The following is a 20,811-nucleotide window of genomic DNA, read 5'->3' as shown; positions in this document are numbered from 1 at the left end:
TAATTAGCAAGTGGAGAATCAAAGACAACTCTTGGTGCAGAAAGGTGGAGTAGCTGACACTGTACTAACCCACTGATAACTAATTAACAACTCTAGACAAGACATTAAAACAATAATTATGTGCAGGCATTAGGAAGCAATCAAAAGCAGATTGAAACTGAAAAGGACATGCTTCAAAACAAGAAAATGAAGCTAGGTAAGAACTATTATTTACCCATTTTCTCCTCAGGGCAATCCCTAGTCCTTGGCATGGTGGGGAATAAAATAACAGAGCCCACCAGCAGCAGTCTTCCCGGGATAAGGTGCCAGGGTTCAAGTAGAGGGCAAGAAGAGGCTAGATACTAAGGCTGACATTGTGCCAGGAAGTCCCAGAGAGAAGATTCCCAAAACCTGTGGAGAATCTTTGAACTGGCTACACATGCAGGTAATGACACCCTGGTGAAGCCAGCAGAAAACAAAGAGCTGAAGCTGAACGACCCTGAGGTAGTCTGCAGCTGAGGGGAGCTGGGAGGACAGATTTGAAACTTGAGACCTCCAAGTCAGCAGGCTCACTCAACACTGTTCAGTTTTCTACCGAAACCTCAGAGGAGATGCTCCTTATAAGTGAAGTCCACCTCCACAGACTGGGGGTTACGCCCTAGGACCAAGGCCAAAACCACAGTAGACTTGCCTTAACAAACCAAGGTTACAGGTGTCCAGGAGAAGAAAGACAGATGAGGGAAAGAAAGCTAGGTGAAAGGCTTGGAGTCTGGCCCTCGGGATGGGACAGGGAACAGCCACTTAAATAACTTTGTTTTGGTGGATGGACGGGAAGAATGGGAAAAGAGGAAGAGGGGAAGATATGAGGTGTTTCACCACTAAAGTTGAAGCATGTACAAGTCCAAGGGCAGATATCCAATGGGAGTGACTGTGTCTTGATCTCAGCTGACCACGGGGTGACAGCGGGGCAATGTAGCTCAGTGGATAAAGCACACACAAATAATAGCAGTTTATTCCAGACATGTGAGTAATGCCATCATTTTACCAATAGGAATCTACAGCTGGGAAAGCTTAAGTAATTTGCTTAAAGTTACTAAAGTCAGTAAATGGGGGAACTGACATTTGAATTCAAGACACACCTATTCCAATGCTTGATTTCTTTCTCCATCATATTGTCACTGTGTAAGGGTCATGAAAGGGTCAGTAAGGGTCATGCCTTGTACTCTAAGACAGCTGACAGAACAGGAAGTAGGAAAGATTCAAGGAGGATATCAGGAATGTAAAACAGGATGCCAGCTGAACTCAAAGACTCCTTCCATAAGTTAAGTTCTCAAAAAAAGTTCTCCCAAAGAAAAGGAGCTGTAAAGGTGGAAGGGACACAAGGTGGAACTGAGCTGGTTTCAGAGAGACCATAGGGCACATTACAACACACCGGGCAAAAACCCTCCATGACAGTTAGGAGGCTTCAGACAATAAGGAACTGCTGGTAGGAAGCAAAGTTCACCAAGAAAAAGTCTTGAGGGAGGGAACAGGGACAGTACCGAAGCAACACAAGGAATCAACATCAGCCTTGTTTTTTTAGGCTGCAAGGAATTTAGATGTCACTTAAGCCCCTATTATTTCAGAGAGAAAGTGCATGCACAAAAAAATGATTAGCTGCTAAATTCCTCAGCCTCCTAAGTGAAACCAGGTTTGGTTTCATCTTATCTTCACAAGAGCAGGTACGTGGAGCCTGCTTTGTTCAATGGTGCCTTGGATATTGGAGTTACGCCTACACTGTAGAGCGTGGGGTAAACTGGCAATTCCAGGATTTCACCAGGAGCTTATCTGATTGGTAGTTTCTGATGGTCCCAGTACAAATCTAATCAGCCAGCCATTCTGAAGGAAACCTAACTGAGAAGCTTTCCTCTTGAAAGGAGAATGTCAGATGGTCTCTTGGAGGGTTTACTATCTCTGGCTCTAAACCATAACTAAACTCATCCCAGTAGGCCAGAACCAGACTGACTGACTGTTTGGCGTGAGAAGAACAGACATGAAAATAAAACTCAGATGCTATGGATGTAGCTTATTTGGTAGAGTGCTTACTTAACATGCACAGTGCCTTGGGTTCCTTCCCTAGCACCTCACAAGCCAGGCATGGTGGCGCACACCTATAATCCCAGAATTTGGGTCCCTTGTTGTTTTTTTTTTTTTTTTTTGGTCTTTTTGTGATTTTGTCTTTTTTTTTTTCTGGTGCTGAGGACAGAACCCAGGGCCTTGCATTTGCTAGGCAAGTGCTCATCCACTGAGCTAAATCCCCAACCCCAATCCCAGAATTTGGAAGATGGAGAGCTCAAGGCCATCTTTGGCTAGAGAGTTAAAGGCCAGTCAGGGATACATGAGACCATGTCTAAACAACAACAACAACAACAAAAACCAAAATAAACACGCTCACACAGCCAAAAGAGAACTCATCTTACAGCATTAAAAAAAATCTACCAGATAAATAAATTTCAGTAAGGTTCCCCAATAGTGAACATATCCCTACAAGAACAAAAATGCAAGAATGAAAAGATATTTATAACTAGTGGCAGTTGACAGAACTAAGAGTAAAGGAAAGTCCCCATGAGATGGCTGTCTATAGCATGGGAGCCATGATACTATATGACAGTACATTTCTTTGCAAAATGCCTCCTAAAGGGATGGCATCTCAAGGGTTGGACTCACAAAAACACACAGATAAGAACTTAGGACACCAGTAGCTATGTGTACTAGGTATAACCACCCATTCCATCTATTTTGATGTTTTATTCTTTAGCCTGTCAGAAGCCTACCTGGGTTCCTACCTTGGGGTTTCTTCCTGTTCTGCACAAAGTCTGAGCGCCTCAGGGTGCTGGGTGCTGTGCGGCGGAAGCAGCTATTCCTTCTCCAAGTCTCGGGGCCAGTTAGTGTCCTCTCTCGTCCTAACTGCCAGGTGTTCTCGGAGGCAGGGCTCCGAGGAGTTCCAGAGGGAAGCGCTCCTTGCTCTCTCTTAGGACCTGGATTCTGCAGACCTTCTGAGACAACCCCTCTGCCCCTAAGTGCCCTCATTTCTGGCTTGCCTGTGTCATTATACTCCAAATCCTCCCCTTGACAGAGGCAATCAGTTTGTCTGTAATTATGAGATTGACACTCATAGTTTGCAATGAAAGGGTCATAACCTTTATTTTTTGTATCAAAATTAGCCAGATCCATGATATGAGTCTTTGCTTTGGGGTAGATTTTATCATTTTGGTAAATATACCTGTCCTCTTCATAGTATTTAACAAATTCTTTACCTTCATTGGCACCATTCAAATCTGGACAGTCCATAGACTGACCATTAGTAGAAATCCCAAGAGCATGATATAAACTGCTGAGATCTCTATAATCAAAGTTAATTTCTTTACAATCTTCAAGACTATAATTAAAATTCCTGAGGCCCATATACCAGTTTTGAGGTTCGTATAAATTCCCCACAGAATCATCCAAATCCCTGTAGCAGTTCCACTGTTTAATGTTTTCCAAGTCCACAGGGCTATAACTCAGGTCCTTACAGTCCACAAGGCCATTCACTTTCCCATATCCTCCAGCATTCCGGATCACACCTGGGTTTCCCATAAGCAAATTATCCTTTGTCTCAGGCCCAAGAGTCTCATAGGCTTTGGGATTCCTATTACCATCACAGCTGCCTTGCAACAGACAACCCTTTCCAGTCTCATTGGCTTCTTCATAGTCCATATAGAGCGGTTCACTCTGCTCAAAATCCCAATATCCACAATCCCTTTTCCTGTAGGGCCGATTCCGCACCTTGGCCAGGTATGTGGAGTCCAAGTTATTTTCTGCCTCAGGTCCATCCAGCGCGGAGGGGCTCCTCTTCCGAGGACTCCTGCAGCCTTCATACTCCCGGCTGAAGCCCCAGGGCTCCTTCTCCTCCACTTCTCTTTCTTTTCTAATCTCATGAGTTTCACTCATACTCAATACAAACACAAGTTTTACTTCTCTCTTCCATGGGTCTGGGATGGGCTGAAGTTTGGACAGGTGCAGTCTAGCCTAAGGCTGGATCTCTTCTGCTTAAAATGTCTCCCAGAGTACTGGAGACACTCTTCCTGTTGCTCTGGTTGGAGGGCAGAGCAATGTGGAGTCATTTCAACTTCAGGATCCAATCAGTGAGCTACTATATCTTTCCCCCCAGAGGCCAGAAGATAATTAGTAACTAGAGTTCATGTGATTGGTGTTGGTAAGTCTTGTTGGTGTTTCCCTCGAGCTGGTCAAACTGGCTTGGTTGCTTTATGTGCTGAAGGTAGAGACATTCTGCTGCCCTCAAGGTTTTACAGAAAAATGCAGTGTGAAAGAGAAAGGGCCCCCTTTCAAAGCCCCAGGGAGGGTCACATGTCAGCTGATCCAGATGGGCAGCTGGCTGGCCTTCTAGTCTTTGTCCTTCACGCTCAGTTTTCTAAGCCCTGAATGTCTGAGACTCTACGGGATGCCCTTTCCTTTACTGAGAGTTCCCCCTTCCCGAAGCGCTTTGTTCCTCTGGGATCCCAGTGGCCAGGCACAGCACACTCAAATCATGCCATTCTAGCCCCCACTGCCTGCATAGCAGCCATTCCTCTGAAGGAAAAGGTATTCCTATTGCTCTGCTCTTATAATTCTACAGTGTAGAAAGCAGCTTTTGTCTACGGGAAGTTATATTTTCCTATATACTTCTCATGCCAGAAAGCAGCAAAATCATTCATTTCTTAAAACTCTTTTCTTTTTAAAGTTTACACATTTTTGTATACGTATGCATGGTGTGCATGCATATATGCATGTAAGTTCATGTGTGTGTGTGCACACAGAGGTCAGTGTCAAGCGTCCTTCCTCAGGTATTCTTCACTGATTCAGCTAGACAAGCCAGTCTGTAAGCTCTACAGCTCTTCCTCCTATCTCTACCACCCCAGGGCTGGGAGTACAGGAATACATCACCACATCCAGCTTTCATATGAGTTGTGAGGATCTGGACTCAGGTCCTTATGCTTGCACTTTATTGACTCGGTCACCTCTTCAGTCCCAAAACACTTTTCTTGTTTTGTTTTGTTTATCGAGGTAGGGTATCACTCTAGCTCAGGCTGACCTGGGATTCACTATGTCCTCTCAGGGTGGCCTTGAATTCACGACAATCCTCCTACCTCTGCCTCACCAGAGTGCTGGGATCAAAGGCTTGCACCACCATGCCCCAGGCTCTTTTCCTTTTTAAGTGTATTTTTATTTGTGTATTTGCAAGGAGAGGGAGAAATGAATGAGAATAAGCACACCAGGGCCTCTGGCCACTGCAAACAAATTCCAGATGCATGCATGCGCCACTTTGTACATCTGGTTTCTTGTGGGTACTGGGGACTAGAACCCGAGCCATCAGTTTTTGCAAGCAAAAACCTGTAACTGTTGAGCCATCTCTCCAGCCCCCCCCCCTTAAATTTCTTTTCTATCCAATTCATAAGCTATGTTTAGGAACTGGAGAACGAGTCTAGAAATTATAAAGACTGGCATAAAAGTGCTTATCTGAATTCAGCAAGCTTTGGATAGTTTGTACGTGAGCACTGTAAGAGATGATGAACAAGTGCATGGCCATTTGGGACAATGCAGGAGCCACACCACAAAGTCAAGCTGTGTGTGGTGAGAGCTAGACACAAGCACAGCTGGCAGCATGTGGTGAGAGCTACACGCAAGCACAGCTGGCAATTTGTGGTATGGGAAGGTTTCATGACCTAGTGGCACTTGGGTGGTGAAATCAAGGAGAGGCCAGATTCCCACCAACCTTTCACATAGGAGTAACTTCTAAGAAAGGAGAAATGGTTTGAAGGTTAACCTAGGTATGAAAAGTAATGAGAGACAAGGCTGGAGGGCCAAACTTCAAGGAACCTGAATGCCACTTGTTTTGTCTGGGGATAATGCCGAGTCTTGAATGGTTTTGGAAGGGGAGTAACACACTAATAGAGATCTTAATCGGATTATTCTTTCTGCTGTCTGGTCACTTATAAGATGTCTAGGAATAATTCCTTGAAGTTTTATCTAATCCTTATTTGTGAAATAATGTAAAGAGCTCAGAGTGAACAGGGCTATCTGCCTTATCCATAGTTAGGTGTTTACACACTACTTACAAACTGCATATTCTCTCCAGAACTCAACTGGCCCATCCATAGGATAAGGCAGGTGGCCTTAGTGACTTCTTTGATTCTTCTAGCTGAAGTAACTCATGATTTTATTTTACCTCAAGTGGTAGTTTGAATGTATTGCTCCCATAGACTCAGGTGTTTTATTAAAGCTTGTAACTTGGTTCTGTAGCCACCTAGCTGGAGGAGGTGTCACTGGGGGCAGACTAAGGTGTGTTTGGGAGGCAAATCTTATTTCCAGCCCAAAAATATGCAGAGAAGTCTGAGCTCTGGTGGGATCCCTGCTGACTGCTGTCCATTCGTGCTGGCTGCTTTTGGTGTTTGCTGGCTGGTGGTGGTTTCCCTCTGCTTGTATTTATGAATGGGAGTGAACTTCCTTTGCCATAGATGGAACTTCCCCTGGTTCTGTAAGCTTGGAATAAACCCCTTCCTTACATAAGTTTTTTCTGCTTTGGATGTTCATCCCAGCTGCATAAGACCCTGGGAATTGAAATAACCTGTCCAGGATCACATAAGCGGCTCCATGGTATGGCCATGATTTAAACTTATCTGTATGACTTCATAACATGAGACTATCTTCAATTATAGTAACACCTTAACTCCTCTCAAGCCAAATGAACCAGCAAATAAACTCTATCATGGTCTAGTTTAGAAGTGGACCTTTAGGCTAAGGAGATGGCTCAGGGGCTAAATGCTAGCTTGCAAAGCCTGATAGCCCAGTTCAATTCCCCTGTACCCAAAAAAGCCAGATGCACAAAGTAGCACATGTGTCTGGACTTCATTTACAGTGGCAAGAGGCCCTGACATACCCATTTTCTCTCTCTTTCTCCCTCTCTTTCTCTCCTTGCAAATAGATAATACATTTAAAAAAAAAAAAAAGAAGTGGACCTTTGCAGTGATGGGTAACGTTCCTCCACCTCCACTACCATTCTCTCTTGTCTCTAGGCCAGCTTCCTCTTCTCTGTCAGGTCCACTCCTGAACATCAATACATTAGCAACCAGACCCACACAGGAGCACACCAGACTGCCCAGTATAGATGAGTCAGTATCTACAACTTACTGCCTCACCCCAGTAAAGACTGTGACCTGGCTCACCAAACCAATAGGCAACATTGGTTGGGAGGACAGCTTTACCATGAGTGACAGAAGAGCCACAACCAAATCTCCAAAGAACTTACCAAAGACATCAGGTTCTAGAAGCTCAGTTACCAATAATCAGTGTGAGCTATGCTGAACCTCTTTGGCTATCATTTTATTTGTGTGTTTGAAATGAGAAAGCTAAGGGTTTCTCTGCTATTTTAAGGCTAAAATTTTATAACCTTGCTTATTGCCAATACAATTGAAAGTAAAGATTAATTTTTCCTAGCTGGGTGTGGGAGTGCACACTTGTAATCCCAGCACTGGGGAGGTGGAGGCAGGAGGAGCTCAAGTTTGAGGCTATCCTGGGCTATATTATCTTGGTACTATTTTAAAAAATGTTTAATCTTTCCTTAACTGTTTTGAAAAACAAAGTTCTCTAGCAACGACTTATCTGTATAAAGCTATCATGATAAGAAAAGCACACCTAGTACATCAGACAAGAGAAGAAATAAAAAGAGAGAACTAAGTTATAGTTAGGATATTACTTATACATGATCCAGTAGAAGACATTTGTGAAACTAAAAGCACTCTTGCTGGACAGGAAGAATAGAGCTGGCTATATGGGGCTCTCTCTTCTTGTTTTTGGCACGGGGGATCGAATCCAGGGTTTTGTGCATGTTGGACAAGCATTCAACCAATGAGTCCTGCTTTTCATTTCTTTTTTTTGTTTTTTGCTTTTTTGTTTTTTGAAGTAGAGTCTTGCTCTAGCCCTACCTCTGCCTCCCAGAGTGCTGAAATTAAAGGCCTGTGCCACCACACCCAGCTTGGAATTCATTATGTAGTATCAGGCTGGCCTTGAACTCACAGCAATCCTCCTACCTCGGACTTCTGAGTGCTGGGATTAAAGAAATGAGCTACCATGCCTGGCAGAGATAGAGAAAGAATGGGTGCACCAGGACCTCCAGCCCCTGCAAATGAACTCCAGACTCATGCACAACTTTGTGCATCTGGATTTATGTGGGTACTAAGGAATTGAACTCAGGACATTAGGCTTTATGGGCAATTGTCTTAACCACTGAGTAATCTCTTGAGACCCCTACTTTTCATTTTTTACTTTTGTGAGAGGGTCTCCCTAGGTTGCCTAGGCTGACCTCAAATTTACTTTACCCAGACATATCTGGACTTCCTGTCTTAGCCTCCCCAGGAATTGAGATTACAGGTGTGCACCAGCAGGCTTTTTCTTTTCTAAAGTCTTACTGTCTTTAGGGCCTTGAAGATCCAGTTGGTATAAGGATGTGTTACACTCAGTGGCTTATGGGGAAAAAAATTTTTTATTTTGGCTTACAGACTTGAAGGGAAGCTCCATGATGGCATGAGCACAGGGTGGACATCACCTCCTGGCCAACATCAGGTGGACAACAACAGCAGGAAAGTGTGCTGACCACTGGTAAGAGGAAGCTGGCTGTAACTCCTATAAGCCCGCCCCCAATAATACACTTCCTCCAGGAGGCTTTAATTCTCAAATTGCCAACAGCTGAGGACATGGAATTCAGAAAATCTAAGTTAATTGGGGACACCTGAATCAAACCATCACAGGATGTAAAGTGCCTCAGCTTTACCTCCACATTACTGCAACCCATAATGAATCAAAAACTGAATGGGGGCAAGAGAGATGGCTTAGCAGTTAAGGCTCTTGTCTCTGAAGCCTAAGGATCCAGGTTTGATTCCTCATTCCTCACAAGGTGGCGCATGCATCTGGAATTCATTTGTAGTGGCTGGCAGCCCTGGCTCACCTATTTTCGCATCATATCTGTATATGTATGAACATATATATATATATATTTTTTTTTTTCAACTAAATTTTAAAAAAAGGGAACGGGCTGGATGCACAAAATGGCACCTGCATTTGGAGTTCATTTGAAGTGGCAAAAGGACCTGACACATAGTCTCTCTCTCTCTTTTAATGAGGTAGGGTTTTACTCTAGTGCAGGCTGACCTGGAATTCACTATGTAGTCTCAGAGTGGCCTCAAACAAATGGTGATCCTCCTACCTCTGCTTCCCGAGTACTGGGATTAAAGGTGTGCACCACCATGCCTAGCCTGACACAAATTCTCTTCCTTGCTCTCATAACTGAAAACATTTTAGGGTTGGAGAGACTGCTTAATGGTTAAGACACTTGCCTCTGAAGCCTAAGGACACATGTTTGACTCCCCAGATCCTGTATACGCCAGATACACAGTGAGGCCTGTACAAGGTTATGTGTCTGTAGTTCAATTGCAGTGGCTAGAGGCCCTGGTATGCCAATTCTCTCTCTCTCTCTTATCAAAAAAATATTTTAAGGGGCTAAAGAGATGGCTTAGTGGTTAAGGTACTTGCCTGTGAAACCCTAGGACCCAGGTTCAATTCCCTGATACACACGTAAGCCAGATACACATGATGGCACATGCATCTGGAGTTTGCAGTAGCTGAAGGCCCTGGCCCACCCATTCTCTATCTGCCTATTTCTCTGTCTCTCAAATAATTAAATAAAAATTAAAGAACAGTTAGGAAGGTAATATCATGGAGAATGGAATTTCAAAGGGGAAAGTGGGGGGTGGAGGGAGGGAATTACCATGGGATTTTTTTTTATAATCATGGAAAATGCTAATAAAAATTTAAAAAAAATTAAAGAACATATTTTAAAAATATTTTATTTATTTATTTATTTATTTGAGAGAGAGAGAGAGAGGAGAAAAGGCAGAGAGAAAGAGAGAATGGGCGCACCAGGGCACCCAGCCACTGCAAACGAACTTCAGATGCATGCATGTATCCCCTTGTGCATCTGGTTTATGTGGGTCCTGGGGAATTGAACCAGGGTCCTTAGGCGTTGCAGGCAAATGCCTTAACCACTAAGCCATTTCCACTAAAAAATATTTAAAAAAACTGAATGAGTTGCTGTATATTTTAGTGATAATCGATCTGTGTACAAATGTGGCTGAGGGGAGGGTCAGTGGAGAATCACACTTCAGCCTTTCTTGGTGCTAGGACTGCTGCGCAGCCTGGAGACAGCTGTCCCCGTCCCGAAGCCGTACTCCGCCAGGTGCCGCCACTTGCTGCTAGAGGGCAGTGAGCAGAGGGACTACACACGCTGCTCCTAGAGTGGACAGAAGTACTGCCTCCTACTCCAGCAGTGAAGGCGGGCAGGAGGGAGAAAAGGGAAAGGGAAAGAAAGGAATGGAGGAGACTGAGACAAGAAAACCTGAACTTTGTCAGAGCCCCGTGCTGCTCCTCCAGTCTGGTCAGCCGTCCCTTCCCCCCACTTTGCTCAGGAATGCACTCCATTCCTGAGGTTCCTGCTACTTTCCAGGCACCCGGAAACACCTCTCTTCTTGCCCACATGCCTTCCTGTACTTGCCCCTCTCCTTTCAGTGAACTGAGAAGTTGATGAGGCCAAGGGCAATGCCGAACCTATCTTCCTTTCCCTGGCACAGCTCTATAGTGGTGGGCACAGTTGGTACTTAAATGTTTAATGAGCCAGTGCTTGTAACACTGGTTTGTCATATACTAGATGCCACACTGACGGCAGTCTAGGTGGGAGGTTAAGAGCATGGGACCCTGACAACTCTCAGTTTGAATCCTGGCTCTGTCATCGGCTTGTGGTCTAATATTGGGAAAGTTACACAATTCCCTATGTCCCCACCCTTTCACGATCAAATCTACCTTCATCTGTCTGCATAGACATGGCCGGCCCCTCTGGTCTGAGCTGGAGGAACTGTCCATGCTGGGCTCCTGGCCAGTCTCTGGACACTGTGGACAAGGCCACCAAGAACAGTTTTGAGACTTTATCTTACTTGGCCTCTCACCAGCTTCCTCCCTTTCTGTGGGGTGAGTAGGGTTGAGATAGGGTCTCATGTAACACAGGCTAGTCTCAAGCTCACTATGAACTTGTGATCCTCCTGCTTCTCAGGTGCTGGGATCACATTGTCACCACTCAGTCTCAGCAGTTCTGATGTGCCACCTTCTATTTTATTTTTTTCTTTTTGTAAGACAAGGTTGCATCCTAGCCACTGCTCATTATGTAGGCCAGGCTGGCCTGATACAGACATCCTCTTACCTCAGCCTCCCAAGCGCTGGGATTACAGGTGTGAACCACCATGCCTGTTCCTTTTGCAACGCCTCACTTGCCTTTCCTTCTACCTGAGTGGCTGCTCTCTTATCTGTCTTGCTGGGTCGTCTCCCTGGTGCTCCGCACTACTCAACACTGGACTTCTCCAGTGCTGAATTCTGGGTCATAGTCTCCCATATCTCCAGTTAGCTAGAACACAGCTATAATTCAGGAAGGACGGACATGGCCATAGTGTGGTTTCAAGTCTCATTTAGTGCAGCTGCCTCTTAACCTACAGTCTGGTAAAGAAAGTCCCAAAGGGTCCATTGTGTGGCTGTCACTACTCTTAGAATGACAGTGGCACTACAGTCCCTACCTGCATGGAGAAAGGGTCTGGGCACCAGGGAGCAGAAAGACACCTGTGATCGATTGGTTAAGTTCCCCAAGCAAGGAAGAGACTAAATGGTGGTGAAGAGAGACTGGGAAGATAGAAGCAGAGACTGGGAGGATTGTAAAACAAGAAGCATGGAATACAAGAAGACCAGTGAGGGCTGGAGAGATTGCTTAGCAGTTAAGGCACTTTGTGGCAAAGCCAAAGGACTCAGGCTTGATTCCCCAGCACCCACGTAAAGCCAGATGCACAAGGTGGCACATGTGTGTCTACAGTTCGTTTGCAGTGGCTAAGAGGCCCAGGTATGTCCATTCTCTCTATCTTCCTTCCTTCCTTTCCTTCCTTCCATAAAATATTTTTTTAAAAGACTAGAGATGCTCAGATAGACTACCTGACAAGCTCTGAAGGTGTTAATATTCTGCAGGTTTGAAGAAGCACTGAGGATCTAGGAGAGCTTAAGGTGATGCCGTGATGGAGGTCAGTGAGAGGACCTGGGACTGTGAGCAGCTGGTGGGATTACTGCCTGAAAGGGTGAACTTTTTAGGAAACTGAAACTTCCTGGCATGCTGACTGTCAAAAACACAGCTGCAAGGAAGGATTAAATACTCCAAAGACACAGCAATACAAACATACATGCTCTTGAGCCCGTGGCTGGACTGAGCCTAGCTCACAGCTACATCACAACTAGTACAAGTTATTTTGAAAGTAAGAGTCTGCGGCAGGCCCTTCCCCTTGAGCATCTCTAGATCAAATGGAATTTCTTTCACACCAGGGTGCACCTGTGGAGGTTAGAGGACAACTCTGAGGTGTGCGGGCTCCGCCTTCTTCAGTCAGGGTCTTGGGCCACTTTGCTTCTGGCTTTATGTGGGTGCCAGCAAACTGAGCCCAGGCTTGCAGGCTTTGTAAGCCCACCCACCTGAATTTATATATTTATATATTTATTTATTTTTGTTTTTCGGGGTAGGGTCTCACTCTAGCCCATGCTGACCTGGAATTCATTATGCGGTCTCAGGGTGGCCTCAAACTCACAGCAGTCCTCCTACCTCTGCCTCCTGAGTGCCAAGATTAAAGGTGTGCACCACCACACAAGACTCCCATCTGAAATTTTAAAGTTTTGCTTCCTTGATCCAGATTTGAATTCCAGCCATACCACTTACTATGAGACTTTGTGCAAATCTCAGATTTCTCATCTGTCAAATGGGGACAGTTTGGAGGACTACAGTGTATATAGGCACCTTGCACACTGTTTTACAAGCAATAAGAGCTCAATTAGTTGTAATTGCTGTTACCACCCACTCTTTTAGTTCCCACCTCACCATACTGCTCAGCTCATGGTAAGGTGCAGTTCCTTATCTTTTTTTCTTTTCATATACATATTCTTCTCTCTATTATGTTATTTTCTCTCTTTCTCTTTCTCTCCCCTTCTCTCCCTGCCTCCTCTTTATAATCTCATAAAATTCCATGGCTTTAAATAATTACCCTGTGTTGTAGTCAGGTTAGCATTTCTGGCAGAAAACACCCGACCAACATCAGCTTATGGGAAAAAAAGGGGGGGGGTTTGCTTTGGCTTAGACACAAGGGGAGGCTCCATGATGGCAGGGGAAATGATGGCAGGAGCAGAGGGTGGGCATCACCTCCTGACCAACATCAGGTGGACAATAGCAACAGGAGAGTGTGCCAAACACTGGCAAGAGGAAGCTGGCTATCATACCCATAAGTCCATCCCCAACAATACACTGCCTCTGGGAGGCTTTAATTCTCAAATTGCCAGTAGCTGAGGACCTAGAATTCAGAACAGCTAAGTTTGTGGGGGCACCTCAATCAAACCACCACACGTGTTCTCTGTAGACCAGGGTATAAAACTTGTGATCCTACTGCCTCAGTTCCCTAAACCGCTTGGATTACAGACCTGCAACAACAGGCCCAGCAACATGCCTGTGCTATGGATTCCCAAAGTCATGTTTCCAGCCCTAAGTGGAGTCTCGAATTCTTCTCACATCAAATACTTAATCAATACTTCAACCAGAATGTTTTATGAACTCAACCAAAACTGTTGCCCTTCCCCTCCATCAACCAGCCCCTCCTGTAGTCTTTTTCATCTCAATAATTGGGACCTCCCATCTTCGCGGCTGTCCGAATTCAGACTCATCCCACTCTTCTCTTACCGCTCACATTCGATCTACCGGCAAGCCCCGTTGGCTTTGATTGAAAATCTACTTGCAGCTGAGCACTTCTCATCCCCACAACAACCACACTAGTCCATGCTGCCAGTATCTTTTGCTTAGATCACAGAAGGAGCCTCCCAACTGGTCTCTTTGCCTGTATCTCTTATCCCAACACAGCAGCTAGTGTCTCTGACTGGTAAGGTAAATGAAATCATATTACCATGTGGTAGCGTCTCTGACCCTGAATGAACCAACCGTGGGGCCCTGCTCTAGCTGATCTGACTTTCTTGCTGTTCCTCAAACACCAGATGTACTTTTGTACTTTCTGTTCTATCTGACTGAAAGCAGTCCTCCACCTCCAAAAATCAGTTTGGCCAGCTTCTTGCCATCGCATGTAAATATCACTTTTCAAGAAGTGTTCTCTGATTTCTTTTCTCACTTACTTATAATTACTTACTTCGTGTTTGCCTCTTGCAGAGCCGAGGAACACCGCTGTCACTCCAGAACAGTGCTTGAATCATAGGAGCCCAAAGACAAAGGTGAAACAATGGCTGTCTTGTCTTTTAGGGCCTGCTATGCACATTTGGTAAATTAAACAGTAAAAGAAGACGGCACACCCAGATATGAGTGATGGCCTGAATGCTACCAGCGAGAGACTCAGACTAGCTTCAGTTCTTTTACTACATCCTGCAAAGTCTAGGTAAACTCAGAAACTGATCGATAGGGTACCTGGATGGACTCCAGCTCCCCACCCTGTGCCTGGCACTGGGCATAAGGAAATGTTTGCAAGGCTGCATTACAAATTGCTAAGAGGAGTGACTCACAGGTCAGTTATAACTAAGTTAATGAGTCTAAACCGCATTTCTTGACATACATTACTACTTACCCTAAAAGGAAAAGCTAGTTGGTATTTTGGATGAATATAGACTATTAATAGGTTCTGGCTATTGTTGCTGTTTACACCAGGATAAAAACCAGTTGAGGTGACTGAGATAATTTGTATTGAGCCAATACCCCAAAGCAGATGTCACACAAACTGAGGGTACTTTCTCTTCTCTTACATACTGACAAATTTGACTAAAAAAAGGGCTACACCCCAGCCCTACATAAACATTCATCATCTTTAAAAATATATATTTTATTTATTTACTTGAAAGAGAGAGAGAGGTAGACAGAGAATGGGGCACGCCAGGGCCTCTAGCTACTTCAGAAGAACGTCAGACGCACGTGCCACCTTGTGCATCTGGCTTACATGGGTACTGGGGAATTGAACCTGGGTCCTCAGGCTTCTCTGACAAGTACCTTAACCACTAAGCCATCTCTCCATTCATCATCTTAAACAAAAAGCTCACAAGTTAATTTGGCTATTTTACCCTATTATCTGCCAGCTTGAGGAAGAATTCTTATACCTGAGGCATTTCAAGGGGTCTTCAGAATGACCAATACTATTTATAGAGAGAAAATGATGTTTTCATATTTCAATAATGTGCCTAAAATATTATGCACTATTTTAGTATCAAGATGTAATTCTCCCACTTGTTAATCTGTTGGGTCTCTTTAGTGAGCCTTAGACCCCACCTAGTATCTTGCTAAAAACATTACTTTCCTTGAAAAACATATTCTGACTACATTTGCTAGTCATCATTAAAAATTATTTTCAAGCCAGGATGTGGTGGTGTACATCTTTAATCCTAGCTAACGAGGCTAAAGTAGGAGGATTGCTGTAAATTCAAAGTCAACCTAGGCTACAATGTAAACAGCCTGGGCTAGAATGAGGCTCTGCCTCAAAAAACAAACAAGCAAACAAACAAACAAAAAATTTTACTCTGAGGGTCTGGGAAGATGACTCAGCACTTAAAGGCACTTTCTTGCAAAGCCTGCCAGCCTGGGGTTCAATTCCTAAGCCACCCACATAAACCAAGCTCAAAAAGTGGCTCAATTATCTGGTGTTTGTTTATAGTGGCAAGAGGCCTGACATACACATACACATGCTCACATGCATAACACACAGTGCAAATAAATAAATACACGTATTTTTTTAGTTACTCTGAGAACTGGGTGGGGTGGTACACATCTGTAATTCCAGCACTAAGGAGGCTGAGGCAGGAGGACCAAAATTTCAAGGCAGGCCTAGACTATAGAGAAAGACCAGGTCACAAGCAAGCAAACAATGAGAGTCTCTTGTCAATCTCCTGTAAGATAGAAACTTAGGAAGCTGACTCACTCTCCAGTTTTCTAACTGTAGTGATGGAAAACTATGTGGTCCTGGCTCTGACCCATACTCAACATAACTCTGGCCATGATTCAAAGTCTGTAGGACAGTAAGTATGATTAACTATAAGAAGTGTCAGCTTGATCACTAGTTCCAAGCACACACAAATGTAAATATGATGAGTTTGTCCTTCTTAGGAATCAATGTAAGCCCATGCTTAGCTCATACTATGTGCTCAAGAAACATCTGTTCAATAAAAGAATGAATGCACACCATGACTGTTTGTTAAATTCAAGTAACTGACCCTCACTTAGAGATGGCAAAGATTATGATATGGGCTCCTACAAGTAATAAGAGCTAGAAGCTATAATGTTTCTATAGCCTAGAAAGCCATCGGATTTGAAAATATATTTTAGGTATGTTTAAATATATGGACCTTGCCTTAATTAGCTCTATGAAGATAGAAAGCATGCCTACTTATCACTATATACGCTGTCCTCAGCACAATAGTAAAAAATAAATGAGCATTCTCTGGATGAATGAATAGATTGAATGACACTGTCATTCCCCAACACACAACAATCTATAAACATCTTCTAGAATTCCAGCCTAAGTCTGGAAGTTTGATATTTCCAAATTTAAAACTCTCAATTATCAGTCAGAGATAAACATTAGTTTATCTGGGCTCTGTATTTCCTACAATGATGTCTCAGTTATTTAGACCCAACCTTTCATGGAAAAAGAAAAAAAAAATGTGGGAGTGGGTGGAAACACTAAAACACTTTAAAACCATCAATATGTTGAGAAGACAGTACAAAAGTATTAACCCATGGCTAGAGAGATCGCTTAGTGGTTCAGGCGCTTGCCTGCAAAGCCTAAGGACCCATGTTTGACTTTCCAGGTCCCACATAAGCCAGACACACAAGGTGATGCAAGCACGCAAGGTTGCGCACGTGCACAAGATGGCGCACATGTCTGGAGTTTGTTTGCAGTGGCTGGAGGTCCTGGTGTGCCCATGCTCACTCACTCTATCTCTCTCTCCCTCTTTCTGTCTCAAATAAATCTTAAAAAAAAGTTTTAAATGTCAGAAACTCAAAGCCTACAGCCAGGTGAGCAGTCTAAAGATAGGCCTCTTCTACAGTAAGCTAGGATTCTAGAGAACTCCCGAGGGTGAACTGCAATTGGACCAGCCCCTTTGTGACATCGCCGGAGGGTTCCGATACCTTGATCATTCAAGGTACAAGCTACACTAAGTAATCCTCTTTTTTTGGTGGTGGGGGAGAGCAATCTCCCCAGTCTCCATCCAGGAAGGATTTTTTGTTTGTTTGTTTGTTTGTTTGTTTGTTTTGAGGTAGGATCTTGCTCTAGATCAGACTGAAATGGAATTTAATATGTAGTTTCAGGGTAGCCTTGAACTTATGGCAATCCTCCTACATCTGCCTCCTGAGTGCTGGGATTATAAAGGTATGTGACACTATGCCTGGCTCAGGAAGTTTTCTAAATTACAGAATAAGTGATAATTTAGAAATTATTAGAAAATTCAGTTAATTATTTCTGAATCTCGAAGATTACTATCCTTCAGGAATATGGAAACATTCGCTGACCATAAACAACTGGCAGAAACACATGCAGGTCTTCTATAATGTGAGGTGTCTTCATCTTGTGTTGTGTATTTGTCAAAATACTGTGACCAGCACACAGTAAAAGATAACTGGATACAAGGAATCTAGACCACGTGAAGGAGAAATGTGCCATCAAAAACAGTCCCATTAAGTCTTGGCACTTGGAATCATGCACTAATTACCAAATAAATACATTTAATCATATAAAAAGAACAGGCTGGGCGTGGTGGCGCACGCCTTTAATCCCAGCACTCGGGAGGCAGAGGAAGGAAGATCGCCATGAGTTCGAGGCCACCCTGAGACTATAGTGAATTCCAGGTCAGCCTGAGCTACATTGAGACCCTACATCAAACAAACAAACTAACTAACAACAACAACAACAAAAAAAAAACACCAAAAACAGAACAAGCTAGAAGATGCTTGCAGGGAATAGGAAATAATGCTTGGTAACATACATACATACAAAAGCAAAGCAAGGACTAGAGCATCTAGGAAATGTACCATCATGATTTCATAGTTTCAGAGTCTAAGACCCTCACCATGAGCCTGCAGAGCACTGGGAATTTGGCTGTGTTTGACAAGCAACCAGGCAGCTCTGCACTGACAAGCCTCAGGTCCTCAGAGTCAACATATTAACACAGGTAGAGCTCTGACAGCAGCGGGAGGTAGTTCAATTCAGTCTCATCCAGTTAAAAGTTAATTCATCAGGCATTTAACATGTCCCTACCATGTGAAGAACACTATACCAGGCATGTAGGAAATAACACACTAATAGTATCTGACAGACTTCCAAACAACTAAATATAATACTGACCAGAAACAGATAATGATGTATTAATAATTATTTACATTTCAGAATCAGACATTGCAGAGGACTGGGTTAGGAAAGCAAAGCCTGATGCTTAAACTGATAAATTTCTTCCCTGAAGGATTGATTATATTGTTGGAAGTACATTTTACAAACACAGAGAAAGAGGACCTCAAGAGCCATTGCTCATTATTACAAGGAAACAGTGATCCCATCATATCAGCAGTAGATATAAACAGCACACTTATTCAATAAATACTACAGGAGTGAAGCCTCATGCTCAAATTAATAAATTTCTTCCTGTAGCCTGATGTGGTGGCACATGCCTTTAATCCCAGCACTTGGGAGGTGGAAGTATGAGGATCACCGTGAATTCAAGGCCACCCTGAGACTCCATAGTGAATTCCAGGTCAGCCTGGGCGCTAGAGGGAGACCTTACCTTGAAACAACCAAACCAAACAAAAATAAAATAAATTTCCTTCTTAAGGGACTCATCATACTGTTGGGAGTACCTTTACAAACACAGAAAAGAGAATCTTAGAGTCGTTGTTTGCAGTTACAAGAAATCAATTCTTTCATCACATTAGTGGTAGATCTAAGTCTCGGGCTCCCAGCTGGGCCAGTGACAGCAAGGACCTGGGCCCTAGGGAACTAGCTGTTCCCTAATTAGTCACATTGAACTTGTCTTAGAACTGTGCTCCATTCCTGAGTATATTTTATAGGGATTTGTTTTTGTTTGCTTGTTTGTTTTTCAATTTTTTCTTTATTTATTTGGGGTATGGGGAGAGAAAGGGCATGCTAGGGAGCCACTGCAAGTGAGTACCAGACACATGCACCCCCTTATGCATCTGGCTTATGTGGGTACTAGGGAATCAAACCTGGGTCCTTGAGCTTCGTAGGCAAATACCTTAACTGCTAAGCCATCTCTCCAGCACTACGAATTTTTGAGATAGGATCTCAGACTAGCTGAGGCTGACCTGGAACTCAATTCGTAGCCGCAAGGTGGCCTTCAACTCACGTGATTCTCCTCAGTGTCAGCATACCCAGCCTGAGCATAATGTGGATAACAGGGGCTCGCTCTGGCCCAGGCTGATGTGGAATGCACTACATAGTCTCAGGCTGGCCTGAACTCATGGCAATCCTCCTACCTCTGCCTCCTGAGTGCTGGGAATAAAGGCGTGTGCCACCACACCTGGCAGACAGAGGTTTCTTCACTTTTTTTTTTTTTTTTTTTGAGGTAGGGTCTCACTCTAGCCCAGACTAACCTGGAATTCACTACATAGTCTCAGGGTGGCCTTGAACTCATGGTGATCCTCCTACCTCTGCCTCCCGAGTGCTGGGATTAAAGGCGAGCACCACCACGCCCTGCTTGAATAATACTTTTTCTTGCTGGAACTTTAAAATTAAACTTTTCTTGTTCTCTTTTAGAGATCTAGGGTAGAAGAAGTGGTAGACGTATGTACTTGACCCAGGTTCTTTGCGTCACCTGTCTTCAGCTCCCTTCCAGACAACGTCTTGCTGCATAACCCAGGTTGGATTTGAGCTTGTGACAATCCCCGTCTCAGCCTCCCAAGTGGGAGGATTACAGGTATGCACCATCAAGCCTGGCTATTCTTCCGCTTTTACTTCTCCTTAGTATACTTCAGTTTCTAGATCCCCAGGTTTTTAATCATTCAGTTTCCCAATGGCATCATGGATGCAGAGATCTTTGGAACACAAGCCAAAAGCAACTTGCAGTCAGTCACCTTCTCCTCTCTGGGCCTTACATCAATACACCAGTTGCAGCAATCTGTCTTTCTTTTATTCTTCCTTAAACACTCTCTCTCTCTCTCTCTGTCTGTCTCTGAAACAGCCCAGGCCTTGAAAACACTAGCCAAGGATGGCTGCCTCAGCTTCCTGAGTGATGGAATTATAGGTGTCCACCATGCCAGCTCTGCTTTACATATTTTTCCTGTGATTCTGGTGGATAAGAAATCTCTAGAGGGCTGGAGAAATGGCTTAGCAGTTAAGCGCTTGCCTGTGAAGCCTAAAGACCCCAATTAGAGGTTCGATTCCCCAGGACCCACGTAAGCCAGATGCACAAGGGGGTGCACGCGTCTGGAGTTTGTTTGCAGTGGCTGGAGGCCCTGGCTCACCCATTCTCTCTCTGTCTCTATCTGCCTCTTTCTCTCTCTGTCATTCTCAAATAAATAAAGTAAAACAAACAAAAACATTTTTTTAAAAAGAAATAAATCTCTACAGACTAGTGATAGAATATGAATTTTTTTTTTTTTTTAGATTTTTTTTTTTTTTTTTAATTTTTATTAACATTTTCCATGAT

General features: G+C 43.9%; 1 protein-coding gene across 5 annotated transcripts in view; it reads right to left on the bottom strand.

Annotated features, from left to right (window-relative positions):
- Positions 1–20,811, bottom strand: part of LOC101608951 (dynamin binding protein) — a 133,225-nt gene that overhangs the window by 48,103 nt on the left and 64,311 nt on the right. Inside the window, exon 1 of one of the 5 annotated variants that reach the window (XM_045152062.1) lies at positions 2,793–4,114. The exons of 2 other annotated variants lie outside the window; for them this stretch is intronic. In XM_045152062.1, coding sequence (XP_045007997.1) covers positions 2,793–3,951 — 1,159 coding nt within the window. In that variant the 5' untranslated portion in view covers positions 3,952–4,114. Of the gene's footprint in view, positions 1–2,792; positions 4,115–20,811 lie in introns of those variants that run through there. 2 more of the 5 variants (XM_045152070.1, XM_045152090.1) reach the window with 2 other exon arrangements.

The sequence above is a fragment of the Jaculus jaculus genome, chromosome 1, assembly GCF_020740685.1.
Source record: "Jaculus jaculus isolate mJacJac1 chromosome 1, mJacJac1.mat.Y.cur, whole genome shotgun sequence".
Classification (NCBI taxonomy): domain Eukaryota; kingdom Metazoa; phylum Chordata; class Mammalia; order Rodentia; family Dipodidae; genus Jaculus; species Jaculus jaculus.
Note: the sequence above shows the minus strand (reverse complement) of the source record. Positions and strands in the feature narration are given on the sequence as shown.